This window comes from Micromesistius poutassou, assembly GCF_964030765.1.
Source record: "Micromesistius poutassou genome assembly, chromosome: 16".
NCBI classification, from domain to species: Eukaryota; Metazoa; Chordata; class Actinopteri; order Gadiformes; family Gadidae; genus Micromesistius; species Micromesistius poutassou.
The window spans coordinates 15,493,049-15,506,469 of record NC_140286.1 but is presented as its reverse complement, the minus strand read 5'-3'; the positions used below and the strand labels follow the sequence as shown (position 1 = coordinate 15,506,469).

The 13,421-nt window shown below is 48.2% G+C and overlaps 1 protein-coding gene across 1 annotated transcript in view; it reads left to right on the top strand.

The window, feature by feature from the left end:
* Positions 1-790: 790 nt before the first annotated feature.
* The window catches only part of LOC311360694 (collagen alpha-6(VI) chain-like), a gene marked incomplete at its 5' end in the record, with an annotated part of 35,974 nt that continues 23,343 nt past the window's right edge, over positions 791-13,421 (top strand). Inside the window, 10 exons of the mRNA XM_084480804.1 lie at positions 791-869; positions 2,629-3,234; positions 3,482-4,051; positions 4,195-4,815; positions 4,994-5,554; positions 5,727-6,278; positions 6,565-7,140; positions 11,436-12,011; positions 12,308-12,657; positions 12,920-12,998. Of these exons, the coding sequence (XP_084336930.1) occupies positions 791-869; positions 2,629-3,234; positions 3,482-4,051; positions 4,195-4,815; positions 4,994-5,554; positions 5,727-6,278; positions 6,565-7,140; positions 11,436-12,011; positions 12,308-12,657; positions 12,920-12,998 (4,570 nt within the window). The remainder of the gene's footprint in view (positions 870-2,628; positions 3,235-3,481; positions 4,052-4,194; positions 4,816-4,993; positions 5,555-5,726; positions 6,279-6,564; positions 7,141-11,435; positions 12,012-12,307; positions 12,658-12,919; positions 12,999-13,421) is intronic.

Here is a 13,421-nt window from a genome sequence, read left to right as displayed (position 1 = left end):
ACCTCAAGTAGAGGAAGGGGAGTTTCTTTTGTGCATGTTTGTGCCTTCAGAACTGTACTCTCCTTCCAGCCCCTAATATCCAGCTTACACTCCCTACCCCTCTCTCTGTTTCTCTCTGTCTCTGTTTCTCTCTCCCTCCCTCTCTCTCTCTCCCTCTCTCTCTCTCTCTCCCTCTCTCTCTCTCTGTCTCTGTCTGTTTCTCTCTCTCTCCCCCTCTCTCTCTCTCTGTCTCCCCCCCTCTCTCTCTCTCTGTTTCTCTCTCTCTCTCTCTCCCTCTCTCTGTCTCTGTTCCTCTCTCTCCCTCTCTCTGTCTCTGTCTCTGTTTCTCTCTCTCTCCCTCTCTCTGTCTCCCCCCCCCTCTCTCTCTCTCTCTCTCTCTCTGTTTCTCTCTCTCTCCCTCTCTCTGTCTCTGTTTCTCTCTCTCTCTCTCTCTGTCTCTGTTTCTCTCTCCCTCTCTCTCTCTCCCTCTCTCTCTCTCTCCCTCTCTCTCTGTCTCCCCCCCTCTCTCTCTCTCTCTGTCTCTGTCTGTTTCTCTCTCTCCCTCTCTCTCTCTCCCTCTCTCTCTCTCTCTCCCTCTCTCTCTCTCTCCCTCTCTCTCTGTCTCCCCCCCTCTCTCTCTCTCTCTCTCTGTCTCTGTCTCTGTTTCTCTCTCTCTGTCTCCCCCCCTCTCCCTCTCTCTCTCTCTGTCTCTGTCTCTGTTTTTCTCTCTCTCTCTCCCTCTCTCTCTCTCTCTCTCTCTCTCTCTCTCTCTCTCTCAGGAAGAGGAAGGTCTTGAGAGGAACGTGATAACATGGCAGGGATCACAAGCCTCTTCCTCGTTGTTATCATGGCCACTGTGTGTCTCCATGGCAACGCGGCTCAGTTAACAGGTGGGTGTTGCTAGCTTCAGGTACCGGCGTCAGCTTGTTCAGGGTCATCCCTATGTCCCCCTGGTCCTATGTTCCCCTGGTCCTATGTTCCCCTGGTCCTATGTTCCCCTGGTCCTACCTTCCCTGGTCCTATGTCCCCTGGTCCTATGTTCCCCTGGTCCTATGTCCCCCTGGTCCTACGTTCCCCTGGTCCTATGTTCCCCCTGGTCCTATGTTCCCCTGGTCCTATGTTCCCCCTGGTCCTATGTTCCCCTGGTCCTATGTTCCCCTGGTCCTACCTTCCCTGGTCCTACCTTCCCTGGTCCTATGTCCCCTGGTCCTATGTTCCCCTGGTCCTATGTCCCCCTGGTCCTACGTTCCCCTGGTCCTATGTTCCCCCTGGTCCTATGTTCCCCCTGGTCCTATGTTCCCCCTGGTCCTACGTTCCCCTGGTCCTATGTTCCCCTGGTCCTACGTTCCCCTGGTCCTATGTTCCCCCTGGTCCTACGTTCCCCTGGTCCTATGTTCCCCCTGGTCCTATGTTCCCCCTGGTCCTATGTTCCCCTGGTCCTATGTTCCCCTGGTCCTATGTTCCCTGGTCCTATGTCCCCTGGTCCTATGTTCCCCTGGTCCTACGTTCCCTGGTCCTACGTTCCCTGGTCCTATGTCCCCCTGGTCCTATGTCCCCCTGGTCCTACCTTCTCTGGTCCTATGTTCCCCTGGTCCTATGTTTCCCTGGTCCTACCTTCCCTGGTCCTACGTTCCCCTGGTCCTATGTTCCCTGGTCCTATGTTCCCTGGTCCTATGTTCCCTGGTCCTACGTTCCCCTGGTCCTATGTTCCCCTGGTCCTACCTTCCCTGGTCCTATGTTTCCCTGGTCCTATGTTCCCCCTGGTCCTATGTTCCCCTGGTCCTATGTTCCCCCTGGTCCTATGTTCCCCTGGTCCTATGTTTCCCTGGTCCTATGTTCCCCTGGTCCTATGTTCCCCTGGTCCTATGTTCCCCTGGTCCTATGTTCCCTGGTCCTATGTCCCCTGGTCCTATGTTCCCCTGGTCTTACGTTCCCCTACGGTCCACTAAATACTAATAATAAATAAATAATAATAAATACACTAAATACTACTAATAAATAATAATAAATAAACAATAAATAAATAAATACTACTAATAAACAAACTAAGGGCCCTATCTTGCACCCAGAGCAATTGACTTTCTACACCAACGTATCGTTGCTAGTTTCACACATGAAAGATTGTTCATATGTGTGAAACTTATAGAAATAGCATGTGGATTGTGGAATTTTTTTTTTCCATATGGGGTAAGATAAGATAGAAGATACAACAATTTACAGCCTAATCTCTCCTCATCATATGTGGATATGCCCGTCACGTGGCCTGTAATCTACCGTAACAAAATGCTGAATTAAATCAGCGAAGGCATAGTCTTATGTCATGCAATTCTGCAATTATGGAAATTATGGAGGAGAAAATAAGCCCTTTCTAAATATTATTAGGACCCGTTAAGGAATTGCGGGGAACATAGGACCCGGGGAACATAGGTACGCTCCCGCTTGTTCCTAGCTAGTCAGAAACATCAAATATTGACCTTGGTGCGAATTGAGTTAATTTCACTATTTGCAAAACCCAAATCATGTAATATGTGTACACAGTCCCATTCAGCTCCATGATTTCTAATTCTCCTATTGACAATCGTGTTCACTGTTAGCATTGTAACCGTTAGCATTGAACCATTTTCAACGCTTTCCTCTCTCCTGTCCCAGACACTCTCTCCTCCCAAAACTGCACTGAGACATCACGGGCGGACATCGTGTTCCTGGTGGACGGCTCCTCCAGCATCGGTTCCGACGGCTTCCAGGAGATGCTCCTCTTCCTCCAGAAGTTCATCCAGAACCTCGACGTGGGTGCGGACAAGGTGCGTGTGGGCGTGGCACAGTACAGCGACCAGCCCTACAAGGAGTTCCTGCTGAAGGACCACGTGGACGAGGCCTCGCTGCTGGAGCAGGTGAGCACCATCCCGTACCGGCAGGGGGGCACCTCCACGGGCCGGGCCATCACCTTCCTCCAGAAGACCTTCTTCACCCCGGAGGCGGGCAGTCGCGCTGCACAACGCGTGCCCCAGATCGCCGTGGTGATCACGGACGGGGACTCGTCGGACGACGTGCAGGAGCCCGCGAGGCGGCTGCGACAGCAGGGGGTGATCGTGTTCGCCATCGGTGTCGGCAGTTCCAATTCAACCAATCTGCAAGAGATCGCCAACCGACCACACGACCGCTTCCTCTTCAGCATCCACAACTACCAGGCCCTGCAGCAGCTGACCGACAGGCTGCTGCAGATCCTGTGTGTGTCCGTGGAGGACCAACGCATCGGTATGGTGGCACCACACACTCCCATGAACACAAACACACACACACACACACACATACAGGCATTCAGGTCCAAACAAACACACACACGCACATGCATGTGCTCATTCACACACATTTATTTTTTTATTTTAAACATAATCGACAACCAAAAGTTAAAAATGAATGATATATATATTTGTAATGATTCTATTTTCAATACTACTTCTTTCGATGCCATTCCGTTTTACTTGATTGTTTTCTTCTCCAGCTTTGGTGCAAAAGTTTTCCGACATCTACTTCCTGGTGGACAGCGGCCTGAGCGCGGCCGACTTCCAGCTGACCCGGACCATGATGGTGCGCCTGGTCAACCAGCTCAACGTGGGAGATACGGCCCACCGCATCGGCCTGGCCCAGTACGGCCAGGACACCAAGTTGGAATTCCTCCCTAACCAGCACAAGAACAAAAATGAGGTGCTGGCCAACGTCCGGCGTTTCCGCGGGCGCCGTCTCCAGGCCAACGAGCAGCGCAACCTGGGCGGCGCACTGACCTACGCCGCCGCTAACTTCTTCAGCACCGAGGCCGGAAGCCGCGAGGACTTGGGCTACCGGCAGTTCCTGGTGGTCGTGTCCGGGGCCAACTCCAGCGACAGCATCTACCAACCGGCCCGCCTGGTGAAGGCCGAAGGGGTGACCGTGATGGGCATTGGCCTCGGCTCGGGCATGACGGACCAGATGAGGACCGTGGCCGCTGCCCCCTATGTTTACCAGTCTGCCAACATCGTGCCCATGCTGAAGGCAGTGTTTGAAACTGAGGAAGAGCACATGGACGTAGTTGGAGGTGAGGATCATCAATGCCTGACTTGGGATTCTGGTCATGTAATCAATGTTCTGTTATGTTTTGAGTTACTTCCATCCGTATTGGGAATCATTTATTTATTCTAAATTATTAAACATAGTCCTAACCCCTCATTTATTTCACAGATTGTGTAGCGGCCAGAGTAGCTGATGTCGTGTTCATTGTGGACGAGTCGGGAAGTGTCGGTGCTGCCAACTTTCAGTTGGTGCTCTCTTTCCTGCGCAAGATGGTGGAAAGCCTCGACGTAAACATGACCAGAGTACGGGTTGGCATCGTCACGTACAGCGACAATCCTACAGGCCAGGTCTACCTCGACACCTTCAATGACAAGAATGAGATCCTCCAGTTCATCCAGATTTTGCACTACCATGGAGGAGACACCAAAACAGGCCTTGCGCTGAAGTTTGCTCGTGAGAACGTCTTTGTCAAACAGCGTGGAGGCCGGAAAAGCCAAGGCGTCCAGCAGGTGGCGGTGGTGATCACTGATGGAGAATCTCAGGATGAGGTGGAAAAGGAGGCGGCAGACCTGCGTCGTAATGGGGTCACCGTCTACGCCATTGGAATCAAAGAGGCAAACAAGACCCAGCTGGTGCAAATAGCATCGCACCCTTGGACCAAGCATGTGTACAATGTCGACAGTTTCGTCAGGCTGAAGACGTTGCAGAAGAGCCTGGAGAAGACCATGTGCCACAATATCTTCCGTCAGGCCATTACAGTTAGCGAGAGAAGAGCCGACATCAAAGAAGGTTTGGGCCTGATGCAATTGCAATTTAAAAGTTGTTTTTGTCGTTTTAGTGCTTGAATATCACTAACTGAGATGTTGGGTATGGATCCCAGGACCTTTCAGATGAGAACTCACTACACTTTAGTATTAACCCAGAAATACAGATCTATTCTAAAACATTCTTTGTTTTATTTTTCCAGGATGTATGCAAACAGACGAAGCCAACATATTTTTCTTGATCGACCAATCAGGAAGTATTTCGCCTGACGACTTCAAAGACATGAAGAAATTCATCATTGAGTTTCTGCACACCTTCCACATTGGCCCGGACCACGTCCGCATTGGGCTTGTCAAATATGCAGACTCCCCCACCTTAGAGTTCGACCTGACCACGTACAATGACAGCAAAACCCTGGAGAAGGCGGTGGAGAACATTCAACATGTTGGCGGTGGTACAGAGACCGGAGCCGCCCTGTCCTTCATGGTGCCCCGGTTTGAGAGAGCCATGAAAACTCGAAGGCACGAAGTCCCCGAGTACCTCATCGTCATCACGGACAGGAAGTCGATGGACAAGGTCAAACTTCCTGCAGAGAAGCTGAGAGCCCAGGGCATCAACATCTATGCCATCGGAGTGAAGGAAGCAGTTGAGACAGAGCTGCAGGAGATTGCAGGAAGCCCACAGAATACCTTCTTGGTGAATAATTTTGATGCCCTTAAGCTGATCAGGGACGACATTATCACTGACATTTGTTCACCAGATGGTAAGCACATTTCTTTCCATGTTATTCTATTGTACTCCACCATTGGTTTAATTTGTATAGGTTCAATGTGTAGCCAAATGGAGTACTAATGTTGTTTTTTCTTGTTCCCATTCCTCACATTGGTAATTTTGAAAGAAGAAGGGCTTACATCGAATGTGTTTCTTGTCCACAGCCTGCAAGGACATTCCAGGGGATCTCCTCTTCTTGATTGACAGCTCTGCAAGCATCCGAACAGAAGACTACCAGAAGATGAAGGACTTCATGAAATCTATGATTGGCAAATCTCAGGTTGGACGGGACAAGGTGCACGTGGGAGTCATGCAGTTCAGCACCAACCAGAGGCTGGAGTTCCCCCTAAATAACTTCTACAACACAAGCGACATGTTGAAAGCTATTGACAACATGCAGCAGCTTGGCGGAGGCACGCACACGGGCCAGGCCCTGACCGAAGTCTCCCTGTGCTTTGACCTGGCCAGTGGGGGTCGTCCGGGGATGAGACAGAACCTGATTGTGATCACCGATGGCGAGTCCCAGGATCAGGTGAAGGGGCCGGCCGAGGTGTTGAGGAAAAAGGGCGTGACCATCTTCTCCATCGGAGTGGTCTACGCCAGCACCACCCAGCTTCTCGAGATCAGTGGCTCCGAGGACCTTGTGTTCACAGAGAGGAACTTTGATGCACTGAAGGACTTGGAGAGCGAGCTGGCTCTGCGTCTCTGTGAGAGGGGTGAGACAACACTAAATCTAATAATAATAAGCAAATCCACCTCAGGGAAAGCATTTGTATACATACATTTATATTTACATTCATTTGTACTATTAAATTACTTACAACTAAATATAATGTAGTTGAGTATGAAATGTTCATCGTCATGGCCCCATAACATGAATGCTTAAACCATGAAGACAGAAGTGGGTATTGCAGTAAGCCAATATTTTCATGACCATACAATACCACACAAATTCGACATACTCCTTGCCTAATCCTGAATTTGTTCTGTCTCTTGCTTTAGAGTGCCAGAAGACTCAGATGGCAGACATCATCTTCTTGGTCGATGGCTCCACCAGCATCAGCGACGACAATTTCTTGAGCATGCTGAATTTCATGGAGTCCGTCGTGAACATGACCACTGTCGGCGTGAATATGACGCGTTTTGGCGTCATCCTCTTCTCAGACGAACCCAAATCCAATTTCAACCTCAAAGAGTATTCCTCCAAGAGACAGGTGTTGAAGGCCATCCAGGCGCTTAAGTCCCCGACCGGAGACACCTACACAGGCAAGGCCTTGGCCTACACCCTGCAGTACTTTGATGAGCAGTACGGCGGCCGCCAAGCCACCGAAGTGCCCCAGATCCTGATGGTGATCACAGACGGTGAAGCCACCGACCCACACCACCTGATGGCTCCATCCGAGGCGCTGCGCAAGAAGGGCATCAGTGTGTTCAGCATCGGAGTGGAGGGTGCCAACAAGATTGAGCTGGAGATCATGGCCGGGGAACCCTCTAGGGTCTTCTTCGTGGACAACTTTGATGCCCTGGAGACCCTCTACAAAAACGTCTCCAGTGGGCTCTGCAACACCGCCATTCCTGGTAACTATCTGTCTGTCCTTCTGTCACTAAATATCGAGGGTAATATAGTCAAGGGAGTTGTACTGTAGAGTACAGAATAGAATACTGTAATAGTAAAGCATACAGTACAGTATAATATATAGAGAAGTAGGGTATATACTGTATACCAGTGGTTCTCAACTGGTGTGTCCCGACCCAAAAGTGGGTCGCAGACGCGTTCTGGATGGGTTGCGGACAGCTGGTCAAAAAAAGTAAATAATATTTAATGCGCATCTGATGTTTGACATGTCTTTTATTTTGAAAGGCACGCATCAGACACGTGCAGCCGCCTAGGCGCGGTAGCCATGGTAACTGTCATTTGAATGACGCTCACTTTAAGTTAAAAAGTGAGCGTTAAGCGTTGCGATGGCGAAGCGTAAATATGACCCGGTGTATTTAAAATGCGGATTTTCGTTCATTGAGGATAATAAGAGACAGAAACCCCAGTGTGTTATATGTAGTGAAGTGCTTGCAAATGAGAGCATGAAACCATCAAAACTGAAGCGCCATTTGGATACTAAACATCCTGCATGTAAAGACAAGCCGGTGGAGTTTTTTCAAAGACAACTCCAGAAGCTGAGGACTTCACAGAAGTGTCTGACAGCGTCTTGCTCCAAACAAGAGGAAGCTCTCCGTGCCTCTTACCACGTAGCTCACCGTATTGCGAAGGCGAAGAAACCAATAGCAATAGCCGAAGAGCTTATTTTACCTGCAGCCATGGATATGGTGAGAGAGGTGCTGGGTCAATCAGCAGCAGACAGGCTGAAAACCATACTGCTGTCTAATGATACTGTAGCGCAACGTATTCAGGACATGTCTGGTAATATTAAAGAACAGACCACAGCCCGCGTCCAAGCAAGCCCCTACTATGCCCTGCAGATGGATGAATCCACCGATATAGCTAACCATGCTATTTTGTTGGTTTATGTGAGACACGTATGGGACAGTGATGTGCAGGAACAGTTTCTCTGCAGCAGAGATCTCCCTACCACTACAAAGGCAGAGGACATTTTCAACACTGTGGACTTGTATTTGAGCTCAGTGGGCCTGAGCTGGGAATACTGCGTGGGAATCACAACTGATGGCGCTGCTGCCATGACCGGGAAACATTCCGGTGTGGTGAAGCAAATTCTGGAGAGAGCACCTAATGCGACGTGGAACCACTGCTTTGTGCACCGTGAAGCGCTGGCGGCCAAGGATATGGTGCCGGTGCTCGACGAGGCCATGAAAGATGTAATCAAAGTGGTGAACCACATAAAATGGAGTGCAAAAAACAGCCGCTGCTTCTCAAAGCTGTGTAAAGATTTGGGCTCTGAGCACATGCAAGTGTTGTATCACTCAGAAGTCCGCTGGCTATCGCGGGGTAAGGTGTTGTCACGTTTTTATGAACTTAAAACAGAAATCGCCACCTTCCTCTCAGAGAATAACTCCTCATATGCTGAACTGTTTGACAACGAAATCTGGCTGGCACGAGTTGCATATCTTGCTGATGTGTTTGAGCACCTCAACACATTAAACGTGTCTATGCAAGGAAGAAGACACAATATTTTTGAACAGTCCGACAAAATCGCTGCGTTCAAGAAAAAATCACACTGTGGGTAAATCATCTATCCAAAAGACAGACTGGACATGTTTCCCAATGCTTGCCATGAAGTACAGCAGCTGGACACCGCAGCCAAAAGTGATTCGAAAAAAACCCTCAGTGCGCATCTTACTAAACTTCAAGCTCGGTTTGACCACTACTTCCCTGACAAACACAGAGATAATGATGCTTGGATACGCGACCCCTTCCGCATCGTCATGGAAAGCATCACGTTGCCGAGCAACGAAGAGTATCAGCTGGTGGAGCTGTCATGTGACCAGATGATGAAAAAGAGATTTGGCGAGGTAACCCTTTCCCACTTCTGGTGCAGCGATGTGATGAGTGAGTATCCATCCCTCGTGACTCTTGCAGTCAAAACGCTCCTACCATCAGCACAACCTATCTGTGTGAAAGTGGCTTTTCCACCTTGTTGCAGCTCAAGTCAAAGCAGAGAAACAGACTGGACACTGAGCATGATCTGAGGGTAGCTCTGTCTACTGTCCTCCCAGACTTTGAAACTCTCATTAAGAATAAACCACATGCCCAGCTGTCTCACTGACTTCCCCAAATGACAGGTTAGGTGAACAGATCTTGTTTTGTAGATCTTAAATTATTTTTGATATTTATTTTATTATACTTTTTGTCAGCACCGGCGCTCCGCACACGCAGAACACGCACTGCGCATAGGGCACCAAGTGTCTGGGGGGGCACCAAAAAAATATAATTTAAATATATTTAAAATGAACATGTGTAAAACGTGTTAATAGCAATACAAAAGTAACATTTGCTCGAGAAAAAGATGCGTCTCCTGTGCGGCCCTCTCTCTCTCCCCTTGGTGCCCCCCTCCCCCACATCCCAGTGGTATGTTCGATTAGATCATTCTCAAGTTTGGCACACACCTGTGTGGACATGGCCTCGAAAAGGCATCAAGAGTCGGGGGCGGATAAGAGAAAAAAGAAGAGACAGCGAGATGATGCAGGCACGTCGATGGCAGGTAAGACAATGTTTTAAATAAAAATGGCTAATTCTGTAATTTAGTACTTGTATGAATGTCTATGCTCATGCCAGGTAATGTTAACGTTACCGTTAACGTCAACAAACTAACTGTGGTAGCTCCTATATTCTTTTAGCCATCAGAAGTCGTCAGCCAAGTATTAGCCAAGTTTACTTATATAGGTCTACTGCATTTCAGGACGTTTATTTGGCGTTTGTTATGTAGCCTACGTTATGAGGTTATGCATGTGTACTGTGAACCAATGAGTATGCAATTGTGTACTGTAGTGGAAAAAGGTAATGCTACAGATGATACTTTAAAGTAATGAGTTGATGAATGGAGAATGGCTCCTGGTAACATGAATTCTGAGAAACTTTGCATCTGCAGGGCAACATCTGCAGGTGAAACTACAATTTGAAAGAAAATAAAGAAATCATAGTTATGTAGATCCCCCTCCCTTCACATTCATAGTTTTCAGATTATGTAGATTTTTTTTAGGTAAAATAGTTTTAAATGTTGTCATGCATCAGTGATTTACACATTGGCTTACATAAACCTGTAATTAATATGTAATATTGTTTTTGAATCAAGGTGCAAAACTGTATTTCAGTGTACAAAAGAGTATTTTTTCTTGTATTTCTGAATGCAGGGTCAATGCTTAGATATGTGCAAGGAGTTCCTCAAGACCAGGAGGAAGATTTAGATGATCAACCATCCACCAGCAGTTCAAGCACACATCATCAACCACCAATCTCTGCAGACTCTGCAACAGCACCCAGCCCTGACCAACAACCATCAACTACTAGTTCAGGACTTATGTTAATGTTTGCTGCTATTGTTAATGCAAAATTAGTGTAGTCTTTTATCAAGATTTTAATTTCTCTTTATTTGCACATTACATTTTGCAAAACTGTTGAGAAGTTATTTTGGAAACGTACTGACAATTACTGAATTGATGTTTGATTGATGATTTTCGGGGGGGCACCACAATGCATGTGCTTAGGGCACCCAAATGGCTAGCGCCGGCCCTGCTTTTTGTCCATGCAGTTGTAATGGTCCTCCTAAGTTCCTTATTAGGCCTACATAGAAGTGAAATATATAATTTTGTGGCCATAATTACTTTGTGCACTTTTGATTATTTTATTCACTTGTCATGGTACTCCTCACTTTCTTATTAATGTGTCCTGAATGCAGTGAAAAGACCTTGTTTGTTTTGTGGGTCTTTATTTTGTGCAATTTGGTATTCACTTTTGTCTGCATGCTGTTGCATGGTCCTCCTCAGGTTCTTATGAATGTGCTTTGAATGCAGAGATAGAAGTCAAATATCTCATTTTGTTGGTCTCCATTTTGTTACTTCATGTTTGATACTTATTTCATTCACTTCTGTACACAGTTGTCATGGTTCTCTGGTGCTCTGAAATGCACTTTGCTCAATAAAAATGAGTATATTTATGTTAAAGAGTTGAGTTTTCAAAGCCTTTAAAAAAATACATTTGCTTGGTTTGAAGGACTATAAAAGTGGGTCGCGACTTAATGACCATGGGAAAATGTGGGTCCCAGAGTGAAACCAGTTGAGAACCCCTGCTGTATACCATACTACAGTTTGGTACTTTCAACAGTAATGTTGAAAGTAGTGCATAACGTATTTTATAGTACAGTAGAGCATTGAACCAGACCCTTAAGTCCTCCATGTGTTCCCAGTGTGTGAGAAGGAGAAAGTGGACCTGGTTCTGCTGGTCGACACGTCGGAGAGCATCAGCAACGCTGACTACAGCACCATGACGACCTTCATGACCGACCTGATCAGCAGTTTCAAGATCAGCCAGGAGCTGGTGCGTGTGGGCGTGGCCCAGTTCAGCAGCCACCCTCAGAAGGAGTTCTACCTGAACCAGTTCCACACGGCAGAGGAGGTGACCAAGAACATTCTGGACATGGTGCAGCAGAAGGAAGGAACCATGATCGGCCGCGCGCTGGACTTCATCAAGACTTACTTCCAGACGTCCACTGGGAGCCGCATCAAGAGCGGAGTCTCCCAGAACCTGGTGGTGATGACGGACGGGGAGTCCCAGGACGACGTGGTGCAGGCGGCCGAGGTGCTCCGGGGGATGGGCATCCAGATCTTGGTCATCGGCGTCGGGGCCATCAACAAGCTGGAGATGAAGAAGATCACGGCCGAAGCCGGCCTCATCTTCACCGTCCAGGACTTCGGCTCACTGGCCAAGATCAAGCAGACGGTGGTGGACACCATCTGCAAATCCCTGAGCCCAATAATTCATGGTTAGAATGAATCTGATAATCGGCTTGTTCTTCTGTCTTCCGTCTGCCTGTTTCTCTTGCATAGTTCATTTTTCTGTAAGGAGTACATTTATATACACTTTCTGGCATAAAAGAGCCGAAGTAAGAGCACAGTATAAATTACTTTCAAACGTATACATAATACATAAAGATAAACACATTAATAACATGGAATCGCCCTAAAAATGTTCAAAGAGAAGAGGATATTGGGTGAGTTAATCAAACCTTCCTAGGATTGGTCCATATAGATCCATTCTCTCTCCCTCTCTCTACGTCAGCCTGCAGTATCGACGTGGCCGTTGGTTTTGACATGTCCCAGCGGGCCGGCTCTCGGCTGCTGGTCAGCGGGTTCCCCAAGCTCCGGGCGGCCCTGCCGGAGATCCTCTACTCTGTGTCCACGCTGAAGGGCCTCTGCTGCGTCCAGGACACGCCCATCCAACCCAACGTCGCCTTTCGGCTGGTGGGCCGGAGCGGGCGGGTCCTGTACGACTTCAACTTTGAGCCGTTCAGTGAGGCGGTGGTGGACAAGGTCATGAACCTGCAGATGTCGGAGGCCACCTTCTTCAACGCGGCCCTGCTCACCTCCTTCCAGGAGAAGTTCAAGACCCAGTCCAATGCCGGCGCCAAGGTACAGTGGTGTGAACCTCGCTGAAGTTATGGATGGTAGTATGAAATGTTATATCTTGTTGGGTATTCATTAACAATAAATCATTCAAAGGTGATTATAAAGGTACCCGGTTTGATTCCCAATGCAGCAAGAGGTTGATGTGTTGTAATAGCTCTCCCCTTTGTGCTACTAGCTTTATTCTCATCTGATTAGCCAGTGTTACTTGTTGTGCCAACAGTTGTGTGTTTTTGTGTGTGTGTGCATGTGCGTGTGTGTGTGCCAGGTGCTGGTGGTCTTCACAGATGGTCTGGATGAAGATGTAATGAAGCTGGAGCGTCAGTCTGAGCTGCTGCGTCTGTCTGGTGAGGCCAGGGTGCACATGGCACTCTGTGTACTACTGCAGAAAATCTGTTTAAAACATAGAGGTGGAATCAATTATACCTGACTTTATTCTCTCTCTCTTTTTTGCACTTTAATGTTTACCTATTTGTCTGTCTGTCTGTCTGTCTCTCTCTCTCTCTCTCTCACTGTCTTTCTATCTATCTCTCTCACTGTGTCTGTATGCCTCTCTCTCCCTGTCTGTCTCTGTCTGTCTGTCTGCCTCTCTCTCTCTCTCTCTCCCTGTCTGTCTCTGTCTGTCTGTCTGCCTCTCTCTCCCTGTCTGTCTCTGTCTGTCTGTCTGCCTCTCTCTCTCTCTCTCTCCCTGTCTGTCTCTGTCTGTCTGTCTGCCTCTCTCTCCCTGTCTGTCTGTCTGTCTGTCTGCCTCTCTCTCCCTGTCTGTCTGT